Raw genomic sequence first — 14,995 nt, 5'->3', positions numbered from 1 at the left:
TGGTTCAATCCGTTCAATCATTGAATATTAATATTTAATATTTAAGACATCTGTAGTCCGTTTAACCGGTTTCAACTGGTCTAAGAGATTTGGTGTATGAAACAGCTAAATCTAATATTTTTACCAATACCAGCAATTATTTTATTTAAAATAATTATTTAATAAAAAATTTGTCAACCAGAAATTTAAATTATGAATAGAATCATGTAACATTGAAATTTGATTTTATTCGAAAAATTAAATGTTTTCGGTTCGTTGTTTTAAAAAATTGTTTTCTTTGTTCTATTTAAGCTGTTTTTCACTTTTACATAATAATTGATAATTATCTTCGTTCGTGTTTCAGTAATTCAAAAAGTTAGTCAATAAAATTAAAAATAGAAATTGTTAACAAAAATCGCCCAATTGATTGGCGAGAAGATTACAACTCGGTTCATTGCAGCCGCCGTTCGAATTTAAAAACCTGGCTATGAATCCTGGCGGAGTGTCGTCGATGATGATGGGAGGTGGACCCCCCATGGACCCCATGCGACATCATCCCCCACCTGTGGTCATGACCCCGCAACAACTCCAACTTCTTAGGATTCAAATCATGGCCTACAAGTGCATCGCTCGGAACCAACCTCTTCCGGACAATGTCAGAATGGCCCTTGAAGGAAAATCTGGAGTGGTTGGTGCTGGCCCGCCTACTGGTGGTCCTATGGTGGCTGGACCGCCTGGAGTCGTAGGAGGTGGGAGGACCAACTTCTTTGTTCATACTTTTTAATTACATTGATATTTCTCATTATTATTTATATTTTTTTAAAATTTTGATTCTTATTTTAATATTTATAATTTCGTGTTCAACATCTTTTTTTTGTCAATTTAAACTCTTTGCTGAATCTTTCAAAGATTAATTAATTATAAAATTGTGAACTTAATTTCAACCTCGTTCATCATCGTCTTGGCTAAAGTTCCGCATTAATTTCAATTACCTTAAGGCTTACACTCTTTGTTTTTTCAAAATTTCTAAAACAATTTAAAATAAGATTCTAGTTTCATTGAGCCTAAGTTTTTTGTGCAGCAAATGCTTTTACTTGCTATAGATTATAGGTTTATTATCTTGTCGAACAAGTTAAGATATTGAGATGAAATTTATTTTCCAATCGTCTATTAGTACATTACGTTGAGTTTTAAGATCATCTGCTTGTAATGACATTCATCTAGCCACCATAGATGATCACCATCAGTTACTTTAATCATTGCCATCATTGTCAACACATCTCAGATTCTACAATTCGACCCCCATTTCCACCTGGTCATCCTGCCAATCAGCAACTGCCCCAGCAACAACAACAGCAGCAACAACAACCAATTGTACCTCAGCAACAACAGCTTGCTCAGCCACCATCAGCCAATAGCAGTCAAGAAGTAGGGATGAATGAATTTGATGGACAACGAGAGCAGCAACAGCAGCAGCAAGTCCCTCCCCCTGCCATTCAATCGGTGCAAGCAGCCGTGGCCATGCAACAGAGAGGCAACAGAATTGCTCCCATTGCCAAACCTGTTGGCTTGGATCCCCTGATCATGTTACAGGAGAGAGAGAACAGGTCTGTTTGTCATTGTGGTTGTTGTTGTCGTTGTTGTTATCATTGGTGATGGTTTTGTTTATCTTATTGAGGAGTTGATATAACTTTCGTCATTGGGGAATGTGGTAGATTTAGGAAATTGGGATTTGCAGTTTCTTGAGATGGACTGGATAGTCGCATAATTTAATAAGTTGCTGCCAACTAAAATTCCTGTCTACCAACAAACTCAAATCATTATTTTATTTTTTAATGACCGGGTAGTAGAATTAGCATTGTTAAAGAAAGCAGGTGCCTAAAGTTTGCCAAGGACTTCGCAACCAAGGATTTCAATATTGGCATTAAATAATAAAACTTCAGTAACTCATAAAATAATAATCTAGGGTCTGTTGTATTTTTTGTTTTTCAAGCACACCCCTCTATCACCGTTCTACTTAGCTTAGTTAAATAGATAAACAGATTTATCTATTTTTTATTTAAACTATATGTGTGTATGTATATGAATTATATATGTGTTTGTATATGAGTTATATGTGTGTATATGAATTATATGATTATATGTGAATATGAATTATGTGTGTGTGTATATGAATTATATGTGTGTATATGAATTATATGTGAATATGAATTATATGTGTGTATGTATATGAATTATATGTGTGTATATGAATTATATGTGTGTATATGAGTTATTTGTGTGTATATATATAATTGTCGAAAAGTTTCACAGCATTTCTCGTTGTTGTTTTATCATGAAATTTTTCAATTTAGCTCAGTTGGTTTATTTTTGCAATCAATTTTAGTTGGTTTATTATTATTTTTATTTTATTTATTTGTTTGTTCTCTCGCTTTGAGTTTTAATTCATTCGTTATGTTGTAATTTAGCTATTGTTTTTTTTTTATTGTGCGAGTGATTGATGAGTGTCCAGGAGGTAATGTTATTTTTTTACGGCTATTGTGAATGATGAGTTCGAATGATTTATTGAGATTAAGTGGCAGGTTGCATCGTTTTGACCATGTAGTTAATGAGTCGAGTTCTGATTGGATGGTGTTTGAGTTAGATGATGGGATGATAAGGTAGGTGTCGTCAGCGTATTTGATGATTTGATTAGAGCTATGAATAGTTTTGAGAGGAGAAGCGTTGATGATAAAGGTAGATGGTCGAAGGACAGAACCTTGAACTTGAATTGATGATTTTAAAAAATTTATCAAAACAATGTTGCAAAAAATTGTCAATAGAGTTAGTTAAGATCGTATTATCGTTAATATTGTTGTTATTATTATTATTATTATTGTTATTATTATTGGCACCATTGTTAGTATTATTTTTATTGTTACAATTATTATTACTCTTAGTAGGACTATTATTAACGTGGTTAGTTTTAATATTATCAAAATTAATTGTATTATTATTAGAAATTGCTGGCGGAAAATTGTTGGTGGTGGTAATGTCGATGTTGAAGATGTTATTGAAGTCGATGTTCATGTTATTTATATCTTTATTCCGTTTTGCTCATCCACAATAATCCTTCATCTTGATTGGTTAACAGAATGGCCAATAGGATTGTTGCACGCATTGATGAACTTGAGAACATGCCAACCATCATGTCAGATGAATTGAGGGTGAAGGCAATGATCGAACTGAGGGCGCTTAGGTTGCTGAATTTTCAGAAGCAGGTTGGCTGGCTGGTTGGTTGATTGGTTGTTTGGTTGATTGGTCGGTTGGTTGGTCGGTTAATTGACTGGTTGGTTGGTCAGTTGATTGGTTGGTTGGTTGGTCGGTCGGTTGGTTGACTGGTTGGTTGGTCAGTTGATTGACTGGTTGGTTGGTTGGTCGGTTGGTTGACTGGTTGGTTGGTCAGTTGATTGGTTGGTTGACTGGTTGGTTGGTCACTTGATTGGTTGGTCGGTTGCTTCAGATAAATACTTGGTCGTTCTCTTATGATTGTTGGTTTTTTGAAGTTCATTCTCATTCATTCATTCATTCATTACTTTGCAATTCATCCATTCGTGACTGCGTGTGTGCAGTTGAGGAAGGAGGTGGTCCAGTGCATGCGACGCGACACCACACTCCAGACGGCTCTCAACTTGAACGCCTACAAACGTCAGAAGCATCAATCACTGAGGGAGGCCAGGATTACAGAGAAGCTCGAAAAGCAGCAGAAGATTGAACAAGAGAGGAAGAGGCGACAGAAGCACCAGGTGTGTGGTGATGCGGTTGTGGTGGGTGGTGGATGGTGATGTGATGGGTTGTGATGTGGTTGCGGTGTTGTCGATGTGGCAGTCATGAAGGTTGACAAAACCAAGACATCATCAGTGACATGACCCAAGCAACAGACAGCAACAATGCAAACGAACACGTACACACACACACACACACGCACACACACACACACACACACACACAGGAATATTTGAACGCCATCTTGCAACATGCACGTGACTTCAAAGAGTTCCATAGAACGGTCTCGGCGAAGGTTGTAAAACTGAACAAGGCAGTCATGGTCTACCACATGAACACGGAGAGGGAGCAGAAGAAGGAGCAGGAGAGGATTGAGAAGGAGAGGATGAGGAGGCTGATGGTGAGTGGAGTGGTTGATGGTGGCTGTGGCGATTTTACTTCAAATTAATTTTCTACAAACACACGCACGCACAAACACACACACACACGTTGCAAAGAAACTCATGTCACGTGACCCATTATAAACATCTCACACAACAGGCAGAAGATGAAGAGGGCTACAGGAACTTGATTGATCAGAAGAAGGACAAACGTCTGGCCTTCCTCCTTTCGCAGACAGACGAGTATGTCTCGAACCTCACTCGTCTGGTTGCACAGCACAAACTGGAAGCGAAGCGCAAACAGAAACAACTCAAGAAACAAAAAAAACAAGAGAAAATGGCGGCACTGGCAGCAGCTGCAGCTGATGGAGCAGCTGCTGCAACCGCAGCTTCCTCAACAAACGGTGATGTCGCTGCTTCTGTCGCTGCTTCTGACGCCAGCAAAGAAGTGGTGGACGAGGGCAGTTGCGATGCCAAGATAACCTGCCCGGAAGTGGAGGCGAAGAAGAAAGATGATAAGGGGGGAGAAGAAGAGAGGGATGGAGAGAAAGTTGAAAAGGAGGGATTAGTTGGTAGTGGTAGTGCTAAGGACTCCTCTGCCGCAACAACCGAGCCAACAGCAGCCACTACTTCTGCCGCTAAGGTGGCGAAGGCTTCAAAGACCAAGGAGGCAGATAACAAGGTGGTGGTGGTTTGTTGATGTGGATGGATGTTGTTGGATGATGATGTGATTGGTGCAGGAATGGATCAAAGGATGGGATTTGATGTTGCGAGTGTCATAACTCGCTGTAATGTGTCCTTTCCTGAAATCTTCTTCTATTATTCGTTGTCATTATTTATGTTTGTCGTTGTGTATATTGCTGTCATCATCATCATCATCAGCATCATTAACTTGATGACCAGCATTACTTTTTTTTCCTGAGCTTCATAATCATTATTTTTTTTTATCACTATAAATATTGTTATTTGTAGTTATTGATGCTATGAGTGACGTCACTTAGTTTTTATTCCTAAATCTTTTATCACTAATCAATCATTTTTTTACCACTCCCCAGCAACAGCAGCCCCAGGACGAGACGTCAAACCCCACGAGCGACACGAGGGTGCATGTGATCGAAACTTCGACTGGTCGTCTGTTGGCCGGTGACGATGCTCCACTTGCCAGCCAGCTGGATGCCTGGCTCGAGATGAATCCTGGGTACGTGTCTGTCTATCTGTTTGTCTGTCTGTCTGTTTGTCTGTCTGTCAATGTTTGTTTGTCTTATATTGGTTTGTTTGTCTGTTTGGTTGTTTGACTGTTTGTTATATGTATTTTTGTATATTTGTCAGTATGTTTATTCATGCGTGTGAGTGTCTGCTTGTGTGTGTGTGCCTGTGTGTTTGTTTGTTAGCACGTGTGTGTTTTCACGTTTGTGTGATTGTCCATGCTTCTTACTATATGTTTTTTTTGGGGTTTTTTAAATTTTTTTCTTTTTTGCATACACAAAAGTTTGTTTATTTGTTTATTATTATTATTATTATTATTATTATTATTATTATTATTGTTATTATTATTATTACTATTATGAAAAAGGTTCCAAGTAGCACCCAGGGATGACTCAGAAGACAGTTGTGATGATGATGTTAGTCGGTGTGTTCAATGTTTGTGTTTTGAAACTGTTGGCTGATTGGTTGACTGATTGGTTGATTGGTTGGTTGGTTGATTGATTGATTGATTGATTGATTGATTGATTGATTGATTTATTGATTTATTGATTGATTGATTTATTGATTGATTGATTGGATATTGCAGTCAGACTCGGAGGACGACAGAGGTGATGATGATGAGATATCCGAGAAACAAATCCAAGTTGCGGTCAAGTCGGTCATTTTTTTCTATCATTCATTCATTCATTCATTCATTCATTCATTCATTCATTCATTCATTCATTCATTCATTCATTCATTCATTCATTCATTCACCATTACCTCATCATCATCTACATAACCATCTTTATCACCACCACCATCATCTACACAGCCACCTTCATCACCACCACCATCATCTTCTAACCACCTTCATCACCACCACCTTTATCACCACCACCATCATCTACATAACCACTCTCATCACCACCACCATCATCACCTACATCACCCTCACTCTCATCACCATCTCACCGATCAGGAAGGCAGTCTCGAATGAGGACGACGAGTACAAAGCCAGCCAGCAGACCTACTACAACATTGCACACAGCAGCATGGAGGCCATCACCGACCAACCCGCCATGCTGGTTGGCGGTCAGCTGAAGGCCTATCAGGTGAATGAGTGAGTGAGTAAGTGAGTGTGTGAGTGAGTGAGTGTGTGAGTGAGTGAGTGAGTGAATGAGTGTGTGAGTGAGTGAGTGTGAATGAGTGAGTGAGTGAGTGAGTGTGTGGGGACTCGTGGATAAATGGATGAATGGATGGATGGATATATCAACTGAGGAATAGACTGAAAAATTGAGAATGTATAGATTGATGGATGGACTGATGGATTGTTGATGAATGGAGGGATCAACTGATGAATTGACTCACGGATGAGTTAGTGGGTAGATTGATGAAACGTCATCATCCACTTACCACCACCACCACCTACCACCACCACCTATTACAACTACCACCACCACCACCGGCAGATGAAAGGTCTGGAATGGATGGTTTCCCTCTACAACAACAACCTCAACGGCATCCTGGCTGACGAGATGGGTCTAGGGAAGACCATTCAGACGATCGGACTCATCACCCACCTGATGGAGAGGAGGAGGGTGAATGGACCATTCCTCATCATTGTGCCCCTTTCGTGAGTTTTACTTAATAATCTCCATTCGCCATCAACACACCTGGGTGTTTCAGTTCTGGATCTAATGTTTTGAACGTGGTTGTTCGGACTCTGCTTGTCAAAAATTCATTGAAAGCGAGTTTGCACTGACAACAATAGGGTCTTGTTTCAGTTTATGAGGGAGTTGGTGTTCGTTGCCTCGTGAAAAAATAAGTCTGGTTTGCTGCCATTGCCATCTGATTACGTCACTGCTACGTCATTTGAGTGCTGGCGTGCTGTCGTTATCCCTGCTGTGGGCATTTCCATCATACTCAGAAACCATCATTGATTGTCTCAATTTTTTCTAACTATCATCGTCATTTTCATCACCATTTTTACCATTATGATCATCACCATTTTCACCACCATCATCATTATTGTCTTCACCAATTTTACCATCGTCATCATCACCATCATTGCCACCACCATCATCACTACCACCACTGCAGCACGATTTCCAACTGGATGCTGGAGTTCGACAAGTGGGCCCCATCGGTCATCAAGATAGCCTACAAGGGCTCGCCCAACATGAGGAAGAACTGCCAGCCCCTCCTCAGGAGTGGTCAGAATCTTTTCTGCTGTGTGATGTTGTTTTGGGGTCTGCTATTGCTGACGAGCCGCCCTTGCTTGAACGATTTGTCAAAAAATTTTTTTGAAAAATTTATTGAACAAAATATAGGCGCGAGAAATGGAGTGAAAAGAAATGCGTGTAAATGAATTAATAATACAATGATCAAATCAATCCTCGCTTATAGTCTCCATCAGTTGTGGGTCGGACCTAATAATAATATACACTTTACACTCTTCCAAAGTTCTGAGGATTCAACAATACGTCACAAACATCGTATATGAATACGTGCTAAACGACTCATCACGCACGAAGCGTGCAGTAGGCGGGGATCTTTTTGTCATATTCGAACCCGGTTACTGCGAAACAGCTCCAGGCGACCTTAACCACTAGACCATCAGGCCGCCCGAGGTGGTGGTGGTGGAAAAGATGGGGGAGAGCGTAAATTTTTAGGATAAGAATTTTGTTAATGTGGATGTGTTTTAATTACAAGCAACTATTACTACCGATATAATTTTTATAACTGCTGCAATGTCGTCACGATCGCTATCATCATCATCACCATCATCATCATTACCATCACCACCACTATCATCATCATCACCACACAGGCAAATTCAACGTACTACTGACGACGTACGAGTATGTCATAAAGGACAAGGCCAACTTAGCTAAGGTCATTTGGGTTTTGTGTAAGCGATGAGGAGGCTGATCGGTGGTGATGGTGACGTTGGTTTCATTGATGATGATGATGATTGACGATGATGAGGATGATATTAATAATAATGGGTTACTGATGATGATGAGGATGATATTAATAATAATGGGTTACTGATGATGATGAGGATAATTTTGATGATAATGATGATGATGATAATAATAATAATGGTGACAATGACTTGAAATTAATTGAATGAAAATAATTTTGATGACAACCGGAAGATTCGTTGGAGGTACATGATAATAGACGAGGGCCACCGCATGAAGAACCACCACTGCAAACTGACCCAGGTACTCAACACCTACTACACTGCACCCCACAGACTGCTCCTCACTGGAACCCCTCTGCAGGTCAGCAGATGTCACTACCGACTGTCATTCTCACCCCATTACCCCACCATCATCGTAATCACCGTCCCATTGTTATCACATCACTGCTATCATCATCATTATCATCATCATTATCATCATCATCATCATCCCCACACCAGAATAAGCTGCCGGAACTGTGGGCCCTCCTGAACTTCCTCCTGCCGAGCATCTTCAAGTCGTGTGCCAACTTCGAGCAGTGGTTCAACGCCCCGTTCGCAATGACCGGGGAGAAGGTGCGTGGTCATTAGATAATTAATGCCTGCTGGAAGATACATGACAATGAACTTGACCTCACCTCTTTTGACCTTGACATTGACCTTAACCTCACCGATCCAATCCCTCATTCGCCAGGTGGAGTTGAACAACGAGGAGACCCTGCTGATCATCAGACGTCTGCACAAAGTTCTTCGACCCTTTCTATTGAGGAGACTGAAGAAGGAGGTGGAATCTCAACTGCCAGATAAGGTCTGTCTGTCTGTCTGTCTGTATGTCTATCTGTTTGTCTGAATGATTGATGTGTGTGTATAAGTATGTGTGTGTGCATGTGTGTGTGTTTGATGTAGAGAGCTGTTTAATAGTTTTGATTGATTTGTGTTTCTAATGTTTGCTGGATTTTCTAGCCTAATGTGGAAGGTAGTTCACTCAATTGAGATTTCATCTTGGATGACTACCGTGTGTTTTTCTGTTTGGTTGTTTGTTTGCTAACGGAGCTGGTCGAAATACTTTTCCATTTATCCATCTGCAAGGTGTTCTTGAAACGAAATTGAAAGAACACGCTTGCACTTTGTGTGCAGATTGGCATTTGAAAAAATATTTTGGCTAACTCTGTTAACAAAAACAACCACAATACAAAAAGACAGGACTGTCGTTCACCCACTTCATTTCATTGTAATCATCATCGTCGTCGTCGTCATCATCATCATCTTTATCATCTTCACCATCATCATCATCACCATCGTCATCATCACCATCTTCACCATCGTCATCATTGTCATCACCATCGTCATCACCCCGACTATAGCATAGTCTAATTTATCTAAGCTTTCGTTCGCAGCAAATTACAAATCACGATTTAGACAAATTGTTATTTAACCAATTATTATTATTATTTGTTATGGGAAGAAATCCTTAGCAACTGACAGCCACAACACAACTCTTCACTCATCTTCATTCATCATCATCATCACCGTTATCGTCATCTCCCCTCATTAACATCTTCCTCTCTATCCCCCTCGCATCCTCCTCTCCTCCTCACCACCACCACCATTTCCACCTTCATCACTACCACCACCATGCAGGTAGAGTACGTGATCAAATGCGACATGTCGGCCCTCCAGAGACTCCTCTACAGACACATGCAGACCAAGGGGGTCCTGCTGACTGATGGCTCCGAGAAAGGGAAACATGTCGGTTCTTGTGTGTGTGTGTGTGTGTGTGTGTGTGTGTGTGTGTGTGTGTGTGTGTGTATACGTGCATACGTTCTTGATGGCTGATTGGTTTGGTTGATCGTTGATTGGTTGATAGATAGATAGATAGATTGATTGATTGATTGATTGATTGATTGATTGATTGATTGATCGATGGCTGGTGGATGATTGATTGATTGATTGCGACGTTGGCTGATGATGATTGATTTTCACTTCCTCTAACCTTTGAACCCGGTGACCTTGACTTACACAGGGCAAGGGGGGCAGTAAGATCCTCATGAACACGATCATGCAACTTCGAAAGATCTGCAATCATCCATTCATCTTCCAGCAGATCGAAGAGGCCTTTGTTAAGCAGCATGGAGTCAGTGCTGAGTTAGTGTCGAGGTGGGGGTTGGGTTGTGATTGGGCTGGAAGGGATGTGCCTTTTAGGGATGTGCTGAAATAGTTGTGGGTGGAGGGTGTAATTAAACTAGGGAGGAAGCTGAATTCAGTGTTAAAGGACACTGGATTATTATTTTTTATGGGAAGATGCAGATTCTTGTGTGTGTGTGTGTGTGTGTGTGTGTGTGTGTGTGTGTGTGTGTGTGTGTGTGTGTGTTCGTTTCAGTTTGTGATCATCTGGAGACATAAGACATCTGGAGTCACCTTCATTATTAACTTGTCTTAATGATTGTTCTCTTTGTGTTCATCATTCCTTAGTTTTCATTATCCCTTATAACCATCAGTTTCCACTAACAACTTAACCATTACATGTACTTCAACCACCATTAACCACCACAACCACCACAGCTGCAATAACCACCACAGCTGCAACAACCACCACAACTACCACAACCACCATCAACTACCACAACCACTATCAGTGCCGACCTGTACAGAGCAAGTGGGAAGTTTGAATTGTTGGATCGCATGCTGCCAAAATTGAAGGCCACCGGTCACAAATGCCTGCTCTTCTGCCAGATGACCTCACTCATGACCATCATGGAAGACTATCTGCTGTTCAGAGGTCAGTGTCTGTCTGTTTGTTTGTCTGTCTGTTTGTTTGTTTGTCTGTTTTTTCTATCTGTTTGTCTATCTGTTTGTCTGTCTGTTTGTCTATCTGTTTGTCTATCTGTTTGTCTATCTGTCTGTCTATCTGTTTGACTGTCTGTTTGTCTATCTGTTTGTCTATCTGTTTGTCTGTCTGTTTGTTTGTCTATCTGGTTGTCTATCTGTCTGTCTGTCTGTTTGTCAGTTTTTACATAAGCCTATCTAACTGACTGCCTGTGTGTTTGTGCGTCAGTTTGATTTGTTCGTCAGTCCATTTGTTTGTCTGTCTGCATCTGCCTATCTATCCGTGTGCCTATCTATTTTTCATCTGCTGGTCTCTACCTCTCTCACTGCCCAACTGTCCGCATTGTTTAAATTATTCAATTGTTTCGACCACTGACCTTGAATTCTTATACCATACCGTTTCATCGTCACCACACCAATACGATCACGGTAACGCACTATCATCCTTTCCACCATTACGTCATCCTCCTCCTCACCACCACCACCACCCTCACCACCTCCACCACCACAGGCTACAAGTACCTGCGTCTGGACGGCACGACGAAGAGTGAGGATCGTGGTCAGCTATTGAGCATCTTCAACAATCCAGAGTCCGAGGTGTTCCTCTTCATCCTGAGCACGAGGGCCGGTGGTCTGGGGCTCAACCTCCAGACTGCTGATACGGTCATCATATTCGATTCAGATTGGAACCCCCACCAGGTTTGTTCCATTGGTTGGTTATTCGGGGATTGATTGATTGAATAGTTGATTGGTGCATGCTGGCTTATTCATTTATTATTTGATCGATCGATTTGTGATTGGTTCACCTGTTCTCTTCATCCACAATTGATTAACTGATGATGGATCAACTTGATGATCAACTAATTGATCAACGTCCACCCTCCTTCAATCCACCCCAGCCACCTCACTCTACCTCACTCCACCTCACTCCACCTCACTCAACTTCACTCCACCACACCACAGGACTTGCAAGCCCAGGATCGTGCCCACAGGATTGGACAGAAGAACGAGGTCCGTGTCCTTCGGCTGATGACCGTCAACTCGGTAGAGGAGAGGATCCTCGCCGCTGCCCGCTACAAACTCAACGTCGACGAGAAGGTCATTCAAGCTGGTCAGTAGCTGCCTGCTCTTTTTTCTTTGTGTCTCTGTTTGTAAGTGTGTGTCTGTCTGTGTGTATGTGTCTCTGTCTGTGTGTGTCTGTGTGTGTCTCTGTTTTTTTGTGTTTGTGCATGGGTTTATGTCTGTTGGCCACCACAACCTACACCAAGCCCGCGACCACCAACGCCACGACCACTACCACCATCACCACCACTACTACCACCACAACTACCACCACTACCATCACCACTACTACCACCACTACCAGGTATGTTCGATCAGAAATCGACAGGTCAGGAGAGGCAGCAGTTCTTGCAAGCCATTTTGCAGCAGGAGAATGAAGAAGAGGAGGTTAGTTACTTGTTCATCCCCGCCTGTTCAGCACTCCTCCAACCTTTCAATCCTCATCTAATCAGTCACGCAATTATCCTACTAATCCATCATGCAGCTCTTCATTCATTCGTCCGTTCGTTCGTTCATTCATTCATTCGTTCATTCGTTCGTTCATTCGTTCGTTCATTCGTTCCTTCATTCATTCGTTCATTCATTCATTCATTCATTCATTCATTCATTCATTCATTCGTTCGTTCGTTCGTTCATTCGTTCGTTTGTTCATTAGTCCGGCTAATTAACCAATTATTAAATCTTCAAATCATCCAATCATTTAATCAGTCAGTTTTTTAAACCACCCAAGCTTAATTGAGTAACACCTTTCATTAAATTGCCATCAATCAACTTACCAATTAATCACCACCAACCAACCAATCAACCCACCAACCAACTAACTAATCAATCAACTGATTGATTGACATTGATTGATTGGTTGGTTTGTTGATTGATTGGTTGATTGATTGATTTATTGATTGATTGATTGGTTGGTTGGTTGATTGATCGATTGATCGATTGATTGGTTGGTTGATTGATTGATTGATTGATTGATTGGTTGGTTGATTGATTGATTGATTGATTGATTGATTGATTGATTGATTGATTGATTGATTGATTGATTGATTGATTGATTGATTGATTGATTGATTGATTGATTGATTGATTGATTGATTGGTTGGTTGGTTGGTTGATCGATCGATCGATCGATCGATCGATCGATCGATCGATCGATCGATCGATCGATTGATTGATTGATTGATTGATTGATTGATTGACAGGAGGAGAATGAGGTGCCTGACGACGAGACGATCAATCAGATGCTTGCCAGGACTGAAGCCGAGTTTGAAATATTTCAGGTATAATGATGATGACGATGATGTTGATGTTGATGATGATGATCATGTTGGTGATGATGTTGTTATTGCTGATGATGATGTTTTTTAGTTGGTGGTGATGATGATGATATTGATGATATTGATGATCACTAATCTCAACGGTGACGATGTTGATGATGATGGTCATGTGATGATGGTCACGTGATGATGATCATGTGATGACGATGATGGGATTGTGATGTTTTAATGGTAATGTCATGATGGAGGTATATCACTCAATCAATAGATCAGTCAATCATTCAACCATGGTATCAATGATGGTTATGGTTATGATTAAGGAGAAGATGATGATGATGATGATCATATGATGATGATAGTAGTTGTGAAGTGAGGATGTTACGTTGCGGTGGTGGGATGATAATTATAATGTTGTGACGTAATATGACCCGACCACCCCCTCCAGCAAATGGACCTGGACAGACGCCGAAACGAATCACGAGACCCGAAAAGAAAGCCACGATTGATGGAAGAAAGCGAACTGCCCAGCTGGCTCCTCAGGGACGAGAAGGAGGTTTGTGATTGGTTGGCTGATTGGTTGGTTTGCTGATGATTGGTTGGCTGATTGGTTAGTTTGCTGGTGATTGGTTGGTTGATTGGTTGATGGTTGGTTGGCTGATTTGCTGGTGATTGGTTGGTTGGTCAGTCGGTTGGTAGGTTTGTTTGTTTGTTCTCAAATGGTCGTTTGTTTGAGCGGGTCAGCTGGGTCCATTTACAAAGCTGGAGGTCTCAAACGGTCTCGCGACCAGTTTGAAGTTGCGTGGAAGGGGTATGATGACGTTTCATATGTCATTTTGGTTTCAGATGTTGGTTGGTGAATGAAAATTATTTGCCAGCAGTGTCTGTGAAATAGTTGGATGAAAATTTTACATTATTTAACTGAATGACTATGTGGCTGATAACTTTTTCATGGGATCGTCGTCGTCCTCCCAGCACCACACCATACCACACACCACACCACAAACCACACCACACACCACACCAGATGGAACGACTGACCTACCTGGAGGAGGAAAAGATCCAACCTGGGGACAAGAGGAAGAGGAAGGAGGTCGACTACTCGGACACACTCACCGAGAAGCAGTGGCTCAGGGTCAGTTGGTCTGGAGAAATGGTTGCAGTTGGTCTGGGGGGAGGGTTGCAGTTGGTCTGGAGTGATGGTTGCAGTTGGTCTGGAGTGATGGTTGCAGTTGGTCTGGAGTGATGGTTGCAGTTGGTCTGAAGTGATGGTTGCAGTTGGTCTGGAGTGATGGTTGCAGTTGGTCTGAAGTGATGGTTGCAGTTGGTCTCGAGTGATGGTTGCAGTTGGTCTCGAGTGATGGTTGCAGTTGGTCTCGAGTGATGGTTGCAGTTGGTCTCGAGTGATGGTTGAAACATGCTCTGAATTAATTTAATTTTGCTTCATCCACTTGTCACAGCACCGTCTTTGTCATATAATCATCGCCACTACTTCACCACCACGACCACCACCATCATGACGAACACAACAAACGACCACCACCACCACAACG

General features: G+C 41.5%; 1 protein-coding gene across 1 annotated transcript in view; it reads left to right on the top strand.

Moving 5' to 3' along the window:
- Window positions 1–1,413: 1,413 nt before the first annotated feature.
- The window catches only part of HELRODRAFT_86367 (hypothetical protein), a gene marked incomplete at both ends in the record, with an annotated part of 14,771 nt that continues 1,189 nt past the window's right edge, over window positions 1,414–14,995 (top strand). Inside the window, 24 exons of the mRNA XM_009027796.1 lie at window positions 1,414–1,586; window positions 3,113–3,239; window positions 3,591–3,764; window positions 3,971–4,144; window positions 4,285–4,533; window positions 5,189–5,328; window positions 5,698–5,756; window positions 5,921–5,988; window positions 6,296–6,424; window positions 6,782–6,945; window positions 7,413–7,525; window positions 8,143–8,207; window positions 8,474–8,602; window positions 8,743–8,856; window positions 8,975–9,088; window positions 9,922–10,029; window positions 10,304–10,437; window positions 10,917–11,059; window positions 11,618–11,805; window positions 12,070–12,217; window positions 12,473–12,555; window positions 13,371–13,448; window positions 13,891–13,998; window positions 14,470–14,673. Coding sequence (XP_009026044.1) covers window positions 1,414–1,586; window positions 3,113–3,239; window positions 3,591–3,764; window positions 3,971–4,144; window positions 4,285–4,533; window positions 5,189–5,328; window positions 5,698–5,756; window positions 5,921–5,988; window positions 6,296–6,424; window positions 6,782–6,945; window positions 7,413–7,525; window positions 8,143–8,207; window positions 8,474–8,602; window positions 8,743–8,856; window positions 8,975–9,088; window positions 9,922–10,029; window positions 10,304–10,437; window positions 10,917–11,059; window positions 11,618–11,805; window positions 12,070–12,217; window positions 12,473–12,555; window positions 13,371–13,448; window positions 13,891–13,998; window positions 14,470–14,673 — 3,186 coding nt within the window. The remainder of the gene's footprint in view (window positions 1,587–3,112; window positions 3,240–3,590; window positions 3,765–3,970; window positions 4,145–4,284; window positions 4,534–5,188; window positions 5,329–5,697; window positions 5,757–5,920; window positions 5,989–6,295; window positions 6,425–6,781; window positions 6,946–7,412; window positions 7,526–8,142; window positions 8,208–8,473; window positions 8,603–8,742; window positions 8,857–8,974; window positions 9,089–9,921; window positions 10,030–10,303; window positions 10,438–10,916; window positions 11,060–11,617; window positions 11,806–12,069; window positions 12,218–12,472; window positions 12,556–13,370; window positions 13,449–13,890; window positions 13,999–14,469; window positions 14,674–14,995) is intronic.

The sequence above is a fragment of the Helobdella robusta genome (assembly GCF_000326865.2).
Source record: "Helobdella robusta unplaced genomic scaffold HELROscaffold_51, whole genome shotgun sequence".
Lineage (NCBI taxonomy): Eukaryota > Metazoa > Annelida > Clitellata > Rhynchobdellida > Glossiphoniidae > Helobdella > Helobdella robusta.
Note: the sequence above shows the minus strand (reverse complement) of the source record. Positions and strands in the feature narration are given on the sequence as shown.